The sequence below is a fragment of the Hyla sarda genome, chromosome 8, assembly GCF_029499605.1.
Source record: "Hyla sarda isolate aHylSar1 chromosome 8, aHylSar1.hap1, whole genome shotgun sequence".
Classification (NCBI taxonomy): Eukaryota; Metazoa; Chordata; class Amphibia; order Anura; family Hylidae; genus Hyla; species Hyla sarda.
The window spans coordinates 122182136-122199346 of NC_079196.1; the positions used below are offsets into that span (position 1 = coordinate 122182136).

At 46.1% G+C, this 17211-nt stretch overlaps 1 protein-coding gene across 3 annotated transcripts in view; it reads right to left on the reverse strand.

The window, feature by feature from the left end:
* The window catches only part of PTH2R (parathyroid hormone 2 receptor), a 525422-nt gene extending 508490 nt beyond the window's left edge, over window positions 1–16932 (reverse strand). For all 3 annotated transcript variants that reach the window (XM_056535219.1, XM_056535218.1, XM_056535217.1), the window contains exon 1: window positions 16484–16932. Coding sequence is in view for 2 of the 3 variants with exons in the window: in XM_056535218.1 (XP_056391193.1) it covers window positions 16484–16555 (72 nt within the window). In the remaining variant the exon portion in view is untranslated. The remainder of the gene's footprint in view (window positions 1–16483) is intronic.
* Window positions 16933–17211: the final 279 nt, after the last annotated feature.

Consider the following 17211-nt stretch of genomic DNA (forward strand, 5'->3'; position numbering starts at 1 on the left):
TCCCCAGATTAGGCAGCATAGATGTCACCCAGATTAGGCAGCATATATGTCCCCCAGATTAGGCAGCATAGATGTCCAACAGATTAGGAGCATAGTTGTCCCCCAGATTAGGCAGCATAGATGTCCCCCAGATTAGGCAGCATAGATGTCCCCCACATTAGGAGCATACTTGTCCCCCAGAGTAGGCAGCATAGATGTCCCCCAAATTAGGAGCATACTTGTCCCCCAGATTAGGCAGCATAGATGTCAACCAGATTAGGAGCTTAGTTGTCCCCCAGATTAGGAGCATAGTTGTCCCCCAGATAAAGCGCATAGTTGTCCCCCAGATTAGGCAGCATAGATGTCACCCAGATTAGGCAGTATAGATGTCCCCCAGATTAGGCAGCATAGATGTCCCCCAGATTAGGCAGCATAGATGTCCACCAGATTAGGAGCTTAGTTGTCCCCCAGATTAGGAACATAGTTGTCCCCCAGATTAGGCAGCATAGATGTCCCCCAGATTAGGAGCATAGTTGTCCCCCAGATTAGGCAGCATAGTTGTCTCCCAATCAGTGCGGGCCGGTCAGAGCCAATCAAAGGGCCATATGTGGCAAGCGGGCCGTACAATGCCCAGGTCTGCCCCAGAGGGTTTCATAACCAACCACAATAGATACATTTTTGTTGTAGGAGCATGGTCAATCTACTCAGACCCATCTGTCATTGGTGGCTGGAAATCCTGGCTGATCCATCCCTGATTCATCTTGACAAAAGTCAGTCTCTCCACATTTTTAGTGGACAGACGAGCTCGCCTTGGGGTGACTTTGGCCCCGGCCGCACTAAAGACCCGCTCTGATGGCACACTACTGGCCGGGCAGGACAGCTTTTCCAGGCCAAACTCCACTAGTTGTGGCCATAAATCGAGTTTGGCTGCCCAGAAGTCCAGCGGATCTTCAACGGTTGTTGGCAGGGTCATGTTGAGGTAAGCCATCACCTACTGTGCCCTACACACGTGGTACGATGAAGGGCCACCGAGATTTGGACGTGCAGTGGAGGCCGAGGACACGGGGGGGGAGGAGGAGGAGGCGCACACTGTAAAAGGACCAACTGCCTGGGAGCAAGAGCGTGGAGGAGGAAGCGGTGTGACCTGTCCAAGTTGCTGTTGTGGCTGTGCAGGAACAACATTTACCCAATGGGCCGTAAAAGACATGTATTGTCCCTGCCCGTAGTTACAGCTCCACACGTCGGCGCTGCCGTGCACTTTTGAACACACCGACAGGCTCAAGGACTGGCCCACCTTCTCTTGTACAAACGTATGCAGGGCTGGTACTGCCTTCTTCGCAAAGAAATGACGGCTTGGGACTCTCCACCTCGGCTCGGCACAAGCCATCAATTCCCTGAAAGCTGCAGAGTCCACTAGTTGGAAAGGGAGGGACTGCAACACCAGCAACTTGGACAGGAGCACATTCAACTTCTGCACCGTTGGACGAGTGGGCACATACTGTTGTCTCTTGGACATGGCTTCGCCGATCGATTGTTGGCGGAATGGCTGACAAAAAGCGGAAGAAGCAGGAGCACCAGAAGGAGGGTTTGACACAATGCTCCCTTCGGCTGAGGTGGTGAAGCCTTGGCTGGATGACGGAGGGAGCGGATGGCCACTGGGTGATGCGGCAGGCTGGACCACTACATCGGAGCCACAGTTACCCCAGGCCGCTTTATAGTGGCGAATCATGTGTTGACGCAGGACCGTGGTACCGAGATTGGGACCCTGGCCACGCTTCACTTTCTGCTGACAGATTTTGCATGTGACTACGCTAAGGTCCTCCGGATTCTTTATGAAGAGCAACCACACCGCAGAGTAGCTGATTTTCCCACCCGCAGTCCGCACTATTTCACTGCTATTGGTGCCATCTCCAGGAACCCCTGTTCCACTACCTCCCTGAATGGTAGCTTGCCGCGAAGCAGGGGGTCTCCCCCTGGCACATTTGGCTCCTGAATTTCCACTACTGCCACCACCACGCTGATTGCCAACTGTGCTACCACCTTGCTGCCTCATAGACAAAGAGCAAATCTCTTCTCCTGATGATGATGAGGCCCCGGCTTCTGCACCCGGCTCCCAATTGCGATCGGCTTCATCATCATCAAAAGATGTGTGCACGTCACCGATGTCCTCCTCGTGTTCCACAACAGTGTCGGTCTCAGGACCCTGAACAATTTAAACACCGCCTCCCACGTCACTCTCTGCATCACTACTTGCCCGCCTTGCGGAGCAAGCGACGCATGTCTCCTCACATTCTTGGCTGCCCATTAGCTGCTGACTGTTCTCTATTACATCGTCCTCACTAAATAGTGGAGCTGAACCCAAAGCATGAGATACTTCTTTGGGAGAGGGAACAGCATACAACAAAGGCAATGGGATTATGGGGACTGCTCCCGGGCCATGCCAACTGAGGGTTGTGACTGAGGAACCCACAGACTCTTGACTGGGGTTGTGAGATGTCACTTGTGATGAAGGGGATGAGTGTGAAAACCAATTGATGAGGAGAGATGGTTCGACGACACGACCGCTGGGTGTTAACGGGAGCTCAGGCCTATTGCTGTGACTCCACTCGCCCCAAGTCTGCTGCCAACTCTGCCTGACGTATGTAGGCCTCTGCCCCTTCTCTCTGCACGTCCTGGCACTTTCCTGCCTGACATACTTAGTGCATTTATGAGGGTATAGAACAGCAGCAGGCGATTACTTACGGCTGTCCTTTCAAAGTATATAGGCCCTAGACAGAATAACAGTTACTAAATAGTACACTCCTTTGTTGTATGTATCCCCTTTGCAATGATGAGCACACTGGTATGCATATTTCTACGCAGAAAAAAACACTTTTTTTTGTTTTTTGTTTTTTAATACACCAGCAGGTGTATACTAATGTGTGGAATAGCACTGAATTTAGCACAGAGACAGAATAACAGGTAGTAAATAGTACACTACTTGGTTGTATGTATGCCCTTTGCAATGATGAGCGCACTGTTAAGCGTATTTATACGCAGAAAAAAACTATTTTTTTTGTTGTATACACCAGCCGGTGTATACTAATGTGTGGAATAGCACGGAATTTAGCACAGAGACAGAAATACAGGTACTAAATAGTACACTGCTTGCTTGTATGTAGGCCCTTTGCAATGATGAGGGCACTGTTAAGCGTATTTGTACGCAGGAAAACCTTTTTTTTTTTCTTTAATACACCGGCAGGTGTATAACGTGTGGTATAACACTGAATTTAGCACAGAGACAGAAAAAAAGGTAGTATATGGTATGCTATTTGCTTGTATTTAGGCCCTTTGCAATGATAAGGCCACTGAAAAAGCATATTTGTACGCAGGAAAAACTTTTCTTTTCTTTAATACACTGGCAGGTGTATAACGTGTGGTATAACACTGAATTTAGCACAGAGACAGAAAAAAAAGGTAGTATATGGTACGCTATGTGCTTGTATGTAGGCCCTTTGCAATGATAAGGCCACTGAAAAAGAGTATTTGTACGCAGGAAAAACTTTTTTTTTTCTTTCATACACCGGCAGGTGTATAACGTGTGAATTTAGCACAGAGACAGAGTAACAGGTGAAAAATGGTAAAAAGGCACTAAAGTCCACACTAATATGACTTATTTCTGAACAGCAGCAGGACCCAACTGGGCAGCACCACAGTTTTTTTTTTTTTTTTTTTACAGGGATTAAACCCTAAATTGCACTCTGTCACACAATTGTGAGAATCAGATTTGTGGAGCAACAGAAAAAACTCAATTGGGCTGAAAAAAGAGGAGATTAGATGTTCCATACAGGTAAAACAGCTGTGAGATCTATGACGCAGGTGACTGCTATGCAGCACCCCTATGCCTGCTATATTGAGTGAGGAGAATACGAGGTTTTGCTAGAATCGTTCTCGGTCAGAACTGCAGCAACACTGTGCCCTGTGTCTTTCCCTGATGCTGATGTCACCCCTGCATATATGCTGTATAACGCCGTTGTATGTGATCAGCACACAGACTTGCAGTCACTTCCTTTCCCTATCTCGTGCATAGGAGAAATGACCAGAGGGAAGATGGCCGCCGATTATATAGGGCTGTGACATCACAGGGGTCAGTGAACACTGATAGGCTGCATCTGATATGTGATTCAGGGTTATCCCGCCTACCTTGATTCCCGCCGCTGTTTCCCGCGCTCCCATAATCCCCTGCCCCATGTACTCACATGTGGATCCGCCATCTTAGGTCTCTAATAGCCTGGAGCGCTGTAAAATGGAGTTTAATGAAGCGATTCACCAATAGAATTGTGGCGATATTCGTATTTGTTGCGAATCGAATTTTTCATGAAATTCGTAACTAATTCGGGTTTGTCAACTTTGATTCGCTCATCTCTACCCATGTCCTCACACGTGGATCCGCCATTTTAGATGCCCTGGAGCCTGGACCGCACTAAATGAAGTTTAATGTAGCGATATGCACATTTGTGGCGATATTCACATTCGTTGTAAATCAAATTTTTGTGTGTGTTTATGTTCCAGCATCACTTCCAAACCACTAAAGATGTTAGCATGAAACTTGGCACACATATTACTTATATGTCAACAACAAACATAAGATAGGGGATTTAACCCTTACTCATCCCTATTTGCAAGAGTCGGGTTTTTATTTAAACTCTTAAGGACGCAAGGCATACCTGTACGCCCTACGCCCAGTATTTAAAACAGGGTAACGCAGTGACCCTGCATCATACTGGGTCGGTCCCGGGGGCTAATGATAGCCGGGATCCTGGGCTAATAGCGTGCGGCACCAATCGTTGTGCCGTGCGCTATTAACCCTTTAGACGCGGCGGTCAAAGTTGATCGCCGCGTCTAAAATGAAAGGGAAAGCTTCCCGGCAGCTCAGTCGGGCTGATCCGGATGACCTGATCAGCTAGGACGCGAGCGGAAGTCCCCTCATTTTGCTCCGTCGTGTCCGATCAGTGTTTGATTGCTCCAAACCTGAGATACAGGCTTGAGCAATCGACCGCCTATAACACTGATCCATGCAAAGCTATGGCTTTGCAGGGATCTGTGCAAAAGATCAGTGTGTGCATTGTTATAGCCCACTATGGGAGCTTTAACACTGCAAAAAATAAAAATAAAAAAAGTGATTAAAAAAAGTTAATAAAAGGTCATTTAACCCCTTCCCTATTAAAAGTTTGAATCAGCCCCCTTTTCCCATAAAAAATAAAATAAAATTGTAAACAAAAAAACATATGTGGTATCGCCACATGTGGAAATGTCTGAATTATAAAAATATATCATTAATTAAACCGCACAGTCAATGGTGTATGCACAAAAAAAATCCAAGTTCCAAAATAGCGTATGTTTGGTCACTTTTTATATCATGAAAAAATGAATAAAAAGTGATCAAAAAGTCTGATCAATATAAAAATGGTACCAATAAAAACTTCAGATAATGGCACAAAAAATTTGCCCCCATACCGGCCCATATGCGGAAAAATAAAAAAGTTATAGGGGTCAGAAGATGAGAATTTTTAACGTATACATTTTCCTGCATGTAGTTATGATTTATTTCAGAGGTACGACAAAATCAAACCTATATAAGTAGAATATCATTTTAACCGTATGGACCTACAGAATAAAGGTAAGGTGTCATTTTTACTGAAAAAGGCACTGCATAGAAACGGAAGCCCCCAAAATTTACAAAATGGCATTTTTTCTTCAATTTTGTCTCACAATGAATTTTTTTTATACATTTTGCCGTGGATATTTTGGTAAAATGACTAATGTCACTGCAAAGTAAAATTGGTGGAGCAAAAAATAAGCCATCATATGGAATTTTATGTGAAAAATTGAAAGCGTTATGATGTTTAGAAGATGATGAGGAAAAAATGAAAATGCAAAAATGGAAAAACCCTGCGTCCTTAAGGGGTTAAAGTCCCATACAAGTCTAAGGGAAATACCATATATGTAACTTCATAACTTCCGTACGGCTGGAAATATTTTGATAATACTTGGTCACATGTTACTTATATGTCAAATAAAAATATATAATAGTTAAATTAACCCCTAACCTGCCCCCATATGTGAAGGATGGGTTTTTTGTTTCATGTCCCATGCAAGTATATAGGACTTCTGGTGCCTTACTCCACAAGCTCCGCTCTGCATCTCCTGGTGAATGTGTCGGTCTGGCTGGCAAACCACACCCTCCCTGCCTGCCATGTCCCATCTCACAAAGACATGCCCACATTTTAACCCACACACCTTTAATTTTTATCTTACAATATCTTTACCACAACACAGCCCCACCTGAGGACTGGATATGAGGGTTAGAAATGAGGATTATCTATGGGGACAGTAAAGAGGACGGGATATGTGGACGGATGTGAGGTCAGGGTATGAGGTCAGGATATGAGGATGGGATATGAGGATGGGATATGATGTCAGGATATGAGGATGGGATATGAGGACGGGATATGAGGATGTGATATGAGGAAGGGATATGAGGATGGGATGAGGTTAGGATATGAGGACAGGATACAGGGACGGGATATGAGGATCAGCTATGAGGACAGAATATGAGGTGGGGATATGAGGTCAGGATATGAGGACGGGATATAGGGATGGAATATAGGGACAGGATATGAGGACGGGATATGAGGTTGGGATATGAGGACAGGATATAGGGATGGGATATGGGGTTGATATGTGAGAACAAAAAATGAGGAAAGGATATGAGGTCAGAATATGAGGAGGGGATATGTGGTCAGGATTTAGGGACAGCATATAAGGACAAAAGTTTTCTCCTTTGTTATTTTTTCTCCCCACAAGGATATGGTAGGAAAAAATGGGCAGCGCCAGGTACTCAGCTAGTTGTTGACAAATCATGACTCTGATACTAAAACACTTAAAGCTTACCTGTCAGATCACGCAAAAAAAAAAAAAAAAAACTATTATATGTTGCTCAGTATCTCATCCTGATCTTGTAAATATCATTTTTATTGTTACGCCGAGCGCTCCGGGTCCCCGCTCCTCCCCGGAGCGCTCGCTACACTCTCGCTACTGCAGCGCCCCCGTCAGATCCACTGACCGGGTGCGCTGCGATACCGCCTCCAGCCGGGATGCGATTCGCGATGCGGGTGGCGCCCGCTCGCGATGCGCACCCCGGCTCCCGTACCTGACTCGCTCTCCGTCGGTCCTGTCCCGGCGCGCGCGGCCCCGCTCCCTAGGGCGCGCGCGCGCCGGGTCTCTGCGATTTAAAGGGCCACTGCGCCGCTGATTGGCGCAGCGGTTCTAATTAGTGTGTTCACCTGTGCACTCCCTATGTATACCTCACTTCCCCTGCACTCCCTCGTCGGATCTTGTTGCCATCGTGCCAGTGAAAGCGTTTCCTTGTGTGTTCCTAGCCTGTGTTCCAGACCTCCTGCCGTTGCCCCTGACTACGATCCTTGCTGCCTGCCCCGACCTTCTGCTACGTCCGACCTTGCTTTTGTCTACTCCCTTGTACCGCGCCTATCTTCAGCAGTCAGAGAGGTTGAGCCGTTGCTAGTGGATACGACCTGGTTACTACCGCCGCAGCAAGACCATCCCGCTTTGCGGCGGGCTCTGGTGAACACCAGTAGTGACTTAGAACCGGTCCACTAGCACGGTCCACGCCAATCCCTCTCTGGCACAGAGGATCCACCTCCTGCCAGCCGGCATCGTGACAGTAGATCCGGCCATGGATCCCGCTGAAGTTCCTCTGCCAGTTTTCGCCGACCTCACCACGGTGGTCGCCCAGCAGTCACAACAGATAGCGCAACAAGGCCACCAGCTGTCTCAACTGACCGTGATGCTACAGCAGCTACTACCACAGCTTCAGCAATCATCTCCTCCGCCAGCTCCTGCACCTCCTCCGCAGCGAGTGGCCGCCTCAGGCCTACGACTATCCTTGCCGGATAAATTTGATGGGGACTCTAAGTTTTGCCGTGGCTTCCTTTCACAATGTTCCCTGAACTTGGAGATGATGTCGGACCAGTTTCCTACTGAAAGGTCTAAGGTGGCTTTCGTAGTCAGCCTTCTGTCTGGAAAAGCTCTGTCATGGGCCACACCGCTCTGGGACCGCAATGACCCCGTCACTGCCTCTGTACACTCCTTCTTCTCGGAAATTCGAAGTGTCTTTGAGGAACCTGCCCGAGCCTCTTCTGCTGAGACTGCCCTGCTGAACCTGGTCCAGGGTAATTCTTCCGTTGGCGAGTACGCTGTACAATTCCGTACTCTTGCTTCAGAACTATCCTGGAATAATGAGGCCCTCTGCGCGACCTTTAAAAAAGGCCTATCCAGCAACATTAAAGATGTTCTGGCCGCACGAGAAATTCCTGCTAACCTTCATGAACTCATTCATCTAGCCACTCGCATTGACATGCGTTTTTCCGAAAGGCGTCAGGAGCTCCGCCAGGATATGGACTTTGTTCGCACGAGGCGTTTTTTCTCCCCGGCTCCTCTCTCCTCTGGTCTTCTGCAATCCGTTCCTGTGCCTCCCGCCGTGGAGGCTATGCAAGTTGACCGGTCTCGCCTGAGACCTCAAGAGAGGACACGACGCCGCATGGAGAATCTCTGCCTGTACTGTGCCGGTACCGAACACTTCCTGAAGGATTGTCCTATCCGTCCTCCCCGCCTGGAAAGACGTACGCTGACTCCGCACAAAGGTGAGACAGTCCTTGATGTCAACTCTGCTTCTCCACGTCTTACTGTGCCTGTGCGGATATCTGCCTCTACCTTCTCCTTCTCTACTATGGCCTTCTTGGATTCCGGATCTGCAGGAAATTTTATCTTGGCCTCTCTCATCAACAGGTTCAACATCCCGGTGACCAGTCTCGCCAGACCCCTCTACATCAATTGTGTTAACAATGAAAGATTGGACTGTACCATACGTTACCGCACGGAGCCCCTCCTAATGTGCATCGGACCTCATCACGAAAAAATTGAGTTTTTGGTCCTCCCCAATTGCACTTCCGAAATTCTCCTTGGACTACCATGGCTTCAACACCATTCCCCAACCCTGGATTGGTCCACAGGGGAGATTAAGAGCTGGGGTACCTCTTGTTTCAAGGACTGCCTTAAACCGGTTCCCAGTACTCCCTGCCGTGACCCTGTGGTTCCCCCGGTAACCGGTCTCCCTAAGGCCTATTTGGACTATGCTGACGTATTTTGCAAAAAACAAGCTGACACTCTACCTCCTCACAGGCCTTATGACTGTCCTATTGACCTCCTCCCGGGCACTACTCCACCCCGGGGCAGAATTTATCCTCTGTCCGCCCCAGAGACTCTTGCTATGTCCGAGTACATCCAGGAGAATTTAAAAAAGGGCTTTATCCGCAAATCCTCCTCTCCTGCCGGAGCTGGATTTTTCTTTGTGTCCAAAAAAGATGGCTCCCTACGTCCTTGCATTGACTACCGCGGACTTAATAAAATCACGGTAAAGAACCGCTACCCCCTACCTCTTATCTCTGAACTCTTTGATCGCCTCCAAGGTGCCCACATCTTTACCAAACTGGACTTAAGAGGTGCTTATAATCTCATCCGCATCAGGGAGGGGGATGAATGGAAAACGGCATTTAACACTAGAGATGGACACTTTGAGTATCTGGTCATGCCCTTTGGCCTGTGCAACGCCCCTGCTGTCTTCCAAGACTTTGTTAATGAAATTTTTCGTGATCTCTTATATTCCTGTGTTGTTGTGTATCTGGACGATATTCTGATTTTTTCTGCCAACCTAGAAGAACACCGCCAGCATGTCCGCATGGTTCTTCAGAGACTTCGTGACAATCAACTTTATGCCAAAATGGAGAAATGTCTGTTTGAATGTCAATCTCTTCCTTTCCTAGGATACTTGGTCTCTGGCCAGGGACTACAAATGGATCCAGACAAACTCTCTGCCGTCTTAGATTGGCCACGCCCCTCCGGACTCCGTGCTATCCAACGTTTTTTGGGGTTCGCCAATTATTACAGACAATTTATTCCACATTTTTCCACCATTGTGGCTCCTATCGTGGCTTTAACCAAGAAGAATGCCAATCCTAAGTCATGGCCTCCTCAAGCGGAAGACGCCTTTAAACGGCTCAAGTCTGCCTTTTCTTCTGCTCCCGTGCTCTCCAGACCTGACCCATCTAAACCCTTCCTATTGGAGGTTGATGCCTCCTCAGTAGGAGCTGGAGCGGTTCTTCTACAAAAAAATTCTTCCGGGCATGCTGTTACTTGTGGGTTTTTTTCTAGGACCTTCTCTCCGGCGGAGAGGAACTACTCCATCGGGGATCGAGAGCTACTGGCCATTAAATTAGCACTTGAGGAATGGAGGCATCTGCTGGAGGGATCAAAATTTCCAGTTATTATTTACACCGATCACAAGAATCTCTCCTATCTCCAGTCTGCCCAACGGCTGAATCCTCGCCAGGCCAGGTGGTCTCTGTTCTTTGCCAGGTTTAATTTTGAAATTCACTTTCGCCCTGCCGATAAGAACATTAGGGCCGATGCTCTCTCTCGTTCCTCGGATGCCTCGGAAGTAGAGCTCTCTCCGCAACACATCATTCCTCCTGACTGCCTGATCTCCACTTCTCCAGCCTCCATCAGGCAAACTCCTCCAGGGAAGACCTTCGTCTCTCCACGCCAACGCCTCGGAATCCTCAAATGGGGTCACTTCTCCCATCTCGCAGGCCATGCGGGCATCAAGAAATCCTTGCAACTCATCTCTCGTTTCTATTGGTGGCCGACTCTGGAGACGGATGTTGTTGATTTTGTGCGGGCCTGCACTGTCTGCGCCCGGGATAAGACTCCTCGCCAGAAGCCTGCTGGTCTTCTTCATCCTCTGCCTGTCCCCGAACAGCCTTGGTCTCTGATTGGTATGGACTTTATTACAGACTTACCCCCATCCCGTGGCAACACTAATGTTTGGGTGGTCGTTGATCGATTTTCCAAGATGGCACATTTTATTCCTCTTCCTGGTCTTCCTTCAGCGCCTCAGTTGGCAAAACAATTTTTTGTACACATTTTTCGTCTTCACGGGTTGCCCACGCAGATCGTCTCGGATAGAGGCGTCCAATTCGTGTCAAAATTCTGGAGGGCTCTCTGTAAACAACTCAAGATTAAATTAAACTTTTCTTCTGCTTATCATCCTCAATCCAATGGGCAAGTAGAAAGAATTAACCAAGTCCTGGGTGATTATTTACGGCATTTTGTTTCTTCCCGCCAGGATGACTGGGCAGATCTTCTACCATGGGCCGAATTCTCGTACAACTTCAGAGTCTCTGAATCTTCTTCCAAATCCCCATTTTTCGTGGTGTACGGCCGTCACCCTCTTCCCCCCCTCCCTACTCCCTTGCCCTCTGGTTTGCCCGCTGTGGATGAAATAACTCGTGATCTTTCCACCATATGGAAAGAGACCCAAAATTCTCTCTTACAGGCTTCATCATGCATGAAGAAGTTTGCTGATAAGAAAAGAAGAGCTCCCCCCATTTTTTCTCCCGGAGACAAGGTATGGCTCTCCGCTAAATATGTCCGCTTCCGTGTTCCCAGCTACAAATTGGGACCACGCTATCTTGGTCCTTTCAAAATTTTGTGCCAGATTAATCCTGTCTCTTATAAACTTCTTCTTCCTCCTTCTCTTCGTATTCCTAATGCCTTTCACGTTTCTCTTCTTAAACCACTCATCATCAACCGTTTCTCTCCCAAACTTGTTTCTCCCACTCCTGTTTCCGGCTCTTCTCCGTAAAGGAGATACTGGCCTCCAAGAAGGTCAGAGGGAAAACCTTTTTTTTAGTCGATTGGGAGGGCTGTGGTCCTGAAGAGAGATCCTGGGAACCTGAGGACAATATCCTAGACAAAAGTCTGGTCCTCAGGTTCTCAGGCTCTAAGAAGAGGGGGAGACCCAAGAGGGGGGGTACTGTTACGCCGAGCGCTCCGGGTCCCCGCTCCTCCCCGGAGCGCTCGCTACACTCTTGCTACTGCAGCGCCCCCGTCAGATCCACTGACCGGGTGCGCTGCGATACCGCCTCCAGCCGGGATGCGATTCGCGATGCGGGTGGCGCCCGCTCGCGATGCGCACCCCGGCTCCCGTACCTGACTCGCTCTCAGTCGGTCCTGTCCCGGTGCGCGCGGCCCCGCTCCCTAGGGCGCGCGCGCACCGGGTCTCTGCGATTTAAAGGGCCACTGCGCCGCTGATTGGCGCAGTGGTTCTAATTAGTGTGTTCACCTGTGCACTCCCTATGTATACCTCACTTCCCCTGCACTCCCTCGCCGGATCTTGTTGCCATCGTGCCAGTGAAAGCGTTTCCTTGTGTGTTCCTAGCCTGTGTTCCAGACCTCCTGCCGTTGCCCCTGACTACGATCCTTGCTGCCTGCCCCGACCTTCTGCTACGTCCGACCTTGCTTTTGTCTACTCCCTTGTACCGCGCCTATCTTCAGCAGTCAGAGAGGTTGAGCCGTTGCTAGTGGATACGACCTGGTTACTACCGCCGCAGAAAGACCATTCCGCTTTGCGGCGGGCTCTGGTGAACACCAGTAGTGACTTAGAACCGGTCCACTAGCACGGTCCACGCCAATCCCTCTCTGGCACAGAGGATCCACCTCCTGCCAGCCGGCATCGGGACATTTATATGTCTATAACCTATACTTCTCTCAGAGAAATCCTGAGTCCTTAAAGAAACCTCGGACGCGACGGCGTTTCGGGGGCGTGCCCCCTTAGTCATGCATGACTATGGGGGCATGCCCCCGTAACGCTGTCGCGTCCGAGGTGTCGAGCAGACGGAAAATCTGAGCTCTGTGTCTGTTACAAGCTTTGCTCCACTTTGTTATGAAGATTTCTACTTCTTTGAAAATGAAAATAAATCTCGAAAGATTTGGAAAATGATCAGCCTAATCGTGAGTTACTACCCTGCTGGGTCTTTAAACATGGACATTGTTTTATCTATGGTCTAGCCCACGGTGTGTACTATAAGTGCCAAACTGCAACTCCCAGCATGCCCAGACAGCCAAAGGCTGTCTGGGCATGCTGGGAGTTGTAGTTTTGCAACATCTGGAGGGTCACAGTTTGGAGACCACTATTACAGTGGTGCCCAAACGGTAGCCCTCCAGATGTTGCAAAACTACAACTCTCAGCATGCCTAGACTGCCCAGACATGCTGGGAGTTGTAGTTCTGTAACAACTGTCCCTTCAGATTTTGCAATTTTCATGAAAATTTTGAAAATTGCTGCTCTACTTTGAAGCCCTCTAATTTTTTTCAAAAAGTTAAAATATGTCCATTTTATGATGCCAACATAAAGTGGACATATTGTATTTGTGAATCAATATAAAATGTATTTGGAATATCTATTTTCCTTACAAGCAGAGAGTTTCAAAGTTAGAAAAATGCTAAATTTTAAAAATCTTCATGAAATTTTGGGATTTTTCACCAAGCAAGAATGCAAGTAACAACAAAAATTTACCACTAGAATAAAGTAGAATATGTCACGTAAAAACTATATCAGAATAATGGGTAAAAGCATCTTAGAGTTATTAATGCATAATGTGAAAGTGGTCAGAATTGCAAAAAAGGACTGTGTCCTTAAGGTGAAAATGAGCTGCGTCCTTAAGGGGTTAATGTTGTTGACCAGAAGCAGGGGACCGTGTCGCCTCAGGAGATAACTACTCCCCATCCTCCTCCCTCATTCTCCTCAGTCACTGGTCTCAGGAGTGAGCATCCGTAACCATTTCCTTTCTGGTTTTATGCTATACACACACACACACTGTGTGTGCTTACAGCACAGCTTGCCCACACATCCTTTGAGTTGTAGTTTTGCAACAGCTGGAGGCATTTGATTGGTAAAACTCAGATTTACAGCAATGTTGCTGCAGGCTGTGTTCCTCCTACTGTTGCAAAACTACAACTCTCAACATACCCACACATCATTTGGCTGTGCAGGTATGCTGGGAGTTGTAGTTTTGCAACGGCTGGAGGCATATGATTGTAGTCACCCTGTATTAGATACACACACACGCACATACTTCATTTATTCATACACATGCACATACCTAGACAACACAGCTTTACAAACATACATACAGTATATATCCACACACACATATATACATGCAGGGACACTTAATACTCCATTCAGTCCCCATCTTCAGTCACCAGCTTCTGTCATCATCTGCCCACAGACAGCAGTGTACTCCCGCCCCTCCCCCCTTCTCCTCACATGAGGAGACTGTGAAGTAAACACAGACAGTGAGGGAGCCAATCACAGCAACTTTAGAGCTGCAGACCTGTCAATCATGAAGTGGGTCCATAACATAGGTGATGACGAGTGGACACAGCCAGGCTGGTATGTATCCTAGGAGGCAGTTTTTTGACTGGCTTTTTTCACTATGAAATACTGTAATACTGTACTGTAATACTATTAGTTTTGCATGCTTTACAATATATCAAAAGTTTTTATATCTGACAGTGCCCATTTAACCCCTTTAGGACCAATGAAGTAACTGTACGTCATGAGTCCACTTCCGTTCCATAACGCGGGTCCATAGCGGGTCGGGCCTGTGGCTAAAAATATGCAGCACTGATCGCGGTGCCGCGCGCTATTAACCTTTTAGACGCGGCGTTCAAAGTTGAACGCCACGTCTAAAGTGAAAGTAAAACCCTGCTGGTTAGCTCAGGGAACTGTTCGGGATTGCCACGGCAAAATCGCGGCATCCTGAACAACTTATGAGACAGCCGGAGGGTCCCTATCTGCCTCCATTCTGTCCGATCGCCGAATGACTGCTCAGTGCCTGAGATCCAGGCATGAACAGTCAAGTGGCAGAATCATAGATCAGTGGTTTCTTATGAGAAACCAGTGATCAATGTAAAAGATCAGTTTGTGCAGTGTTATAGGTCCCTATGGGAGCTATAACATTGCAAAAAAAAAAAAGTGAAAAAAGTGAATAAAGATCATTTAACCCCTCCCCTAATAAAAGTTTGAATCGCCCCCCTTTTCCCATAAAAAAAAGTGTAAATAAAAATCAAAATAAACATATGTGGTATCGCCGCGTGCGGAAATATAAAAATATATCTTTAATTAAATTGCACGGTCAATGGCGTACGCGCAAACAAAATTCCAAAGTCCAAAATAGTGCATTTTTGGTCGCTTTTTATATCATGAAAAAATGAATAAAAATAAGTCCTATCAATGCAAAAATGATACCACTAAAAACTTCAGATCACGGCGCACAAAATGAGAACTCATACCGCCCCATACGCGGAAAACTAAAAAAGTTATAGGGGTCAGAAGATGACAATTTTAAACGTATTAATTTTCCTGCATGTAGTTATGATTTTTTCCATAAGTACGACAAAATCAAACCTATATAAGTAGGGTATCATTTTAATCGTATGGACCTACAGAATAAAGATAAGGTGTCATTTTTTTATTTTGTCTCACAATGATTTTTTTTTTACCGTTTTGCCGTAGATTTTTGGGTAAAATGACTGACGTCATTACAAAGTAGAATTGGTGGCGCAAAAATAAGCCATCATATGGATTTATAGGTGCAAAATTGAAAGAGTTATGATTTTTTAAAGGTAAGGCGGAAAAAACAAAAGTGCAAAAACGGAAAAAACCCGGGTCCTTAAGGGGTTAAGTAACACTTAGGCCCCTTTCACACTATAAAAATTCATCCTTAATGAACGTCCGTCATAAAAATCTTGAAAATCGTCCGTTAAACGGCCTTTAGAAAATCCCTTACAACCCTTAGAAAATGCCATTATAGTCTTTGGGATTTTTCTAATAGCCGTTTTAACCCGTTATCGCCGTTATTTTGTGACAGGCAATTGTAACGGGAGAAATAGTCAATGCACTATTTCTTCCGTTCATTCACCCGTCACAAAATAAAGGCCATTATTAATAACGGGCGATAACGGGTTAAAACGGCTATTAGAAAAATCCCATAGACTGAAATGGGATTTTCTAACGGCCGTTTAACGGACGATTTTCAAGGTTTTTATGACGGACGTTCATTACGGATGAATTTTTATAGTGTGAAAGGGGCCTTAAGTAAAAGTACAGTACAGATGAAAAGTATTCCTTTCACAGTATGTTGGCTCCCCCTAGAGTATTTTAACAGAATAGTTTGTCAATGAAATGAACATTTTACTCATGTCACTCATTCACATACACTACTTATTCATAAAAAAAGTGTATATGGCAAACATGCAATAAATATTACATTTCCTTAATAGTTCTCAATGTAAAAAGGCTTTAGGGATCGACTTCAGTAATTATAAAATATTAGAGAGTAAATAACTGAATTATAAAAATGTAGGAAATTAAAAAGAAAAACATAGAAGTCACCGAGCAATAATCAGTTAAAATTGTGTATGCACTACAGTAGATACAATGCATATGGTTATTACTATACACACACACACATATATATATATATATATATATATATATATATATATATATATATATATTCACATAACAAATGTTTTCTTACCTCAGCTTTTACAATGAATTCTTTTAATGCAGCCATCAAGCCCAGTATGAAACAATTCCAATATGTAGCCATCTTCTTGTATTTAAAGACAAACTTCAGTATGTTAAAAAATTATCTCCTCCAGATTTCACAAAAATCACAATACAAAAAGAGAGTTAGCATTCCATACTGAAATTTTGCACTCTCTTTGTAGACCCAAACAAGTCTGCCGTGTTTTTTAATCACAATCCTTTAGAAGAGATTGCCTCCCAACTTTATCTGGCATGGATGAAACCATGTAGTATTTGAGCTCCAGTGCCCTCCTCTTTGCTGATAGCAATGCTTTTCTTTTCCTCCCTGGACATGTTTCGGCTCAGTTATAATAGCTTATGCATCTGCAAACACCAGCAGAATGAAGAAGGCTGCATAATTGAGAAAGCTTCTGTAGTACAGCTCTTCCTTCGCTTGCAGCTTAACAATTGCCATGGAAGTTCATCTGCTGCCCTTTACTACACACAAGACAGAGCTGTTTCTGATGTAGAATCCTATCAGCATTGAGGATAACAAACTGCATGCTGGCTCTATATTATCTTGTGATCTCATAGCCTAACAACCATAATCTGATGTCCTTATTATTTTATGACAGGAGAATGTGCATCCATGAGAGCTATATGGTAATATTAACCCCTTAAGGACCAAGGGCATCTGAGTACACCCTGGCTCCCTGGTACTTAAAGACCAAGGACGTA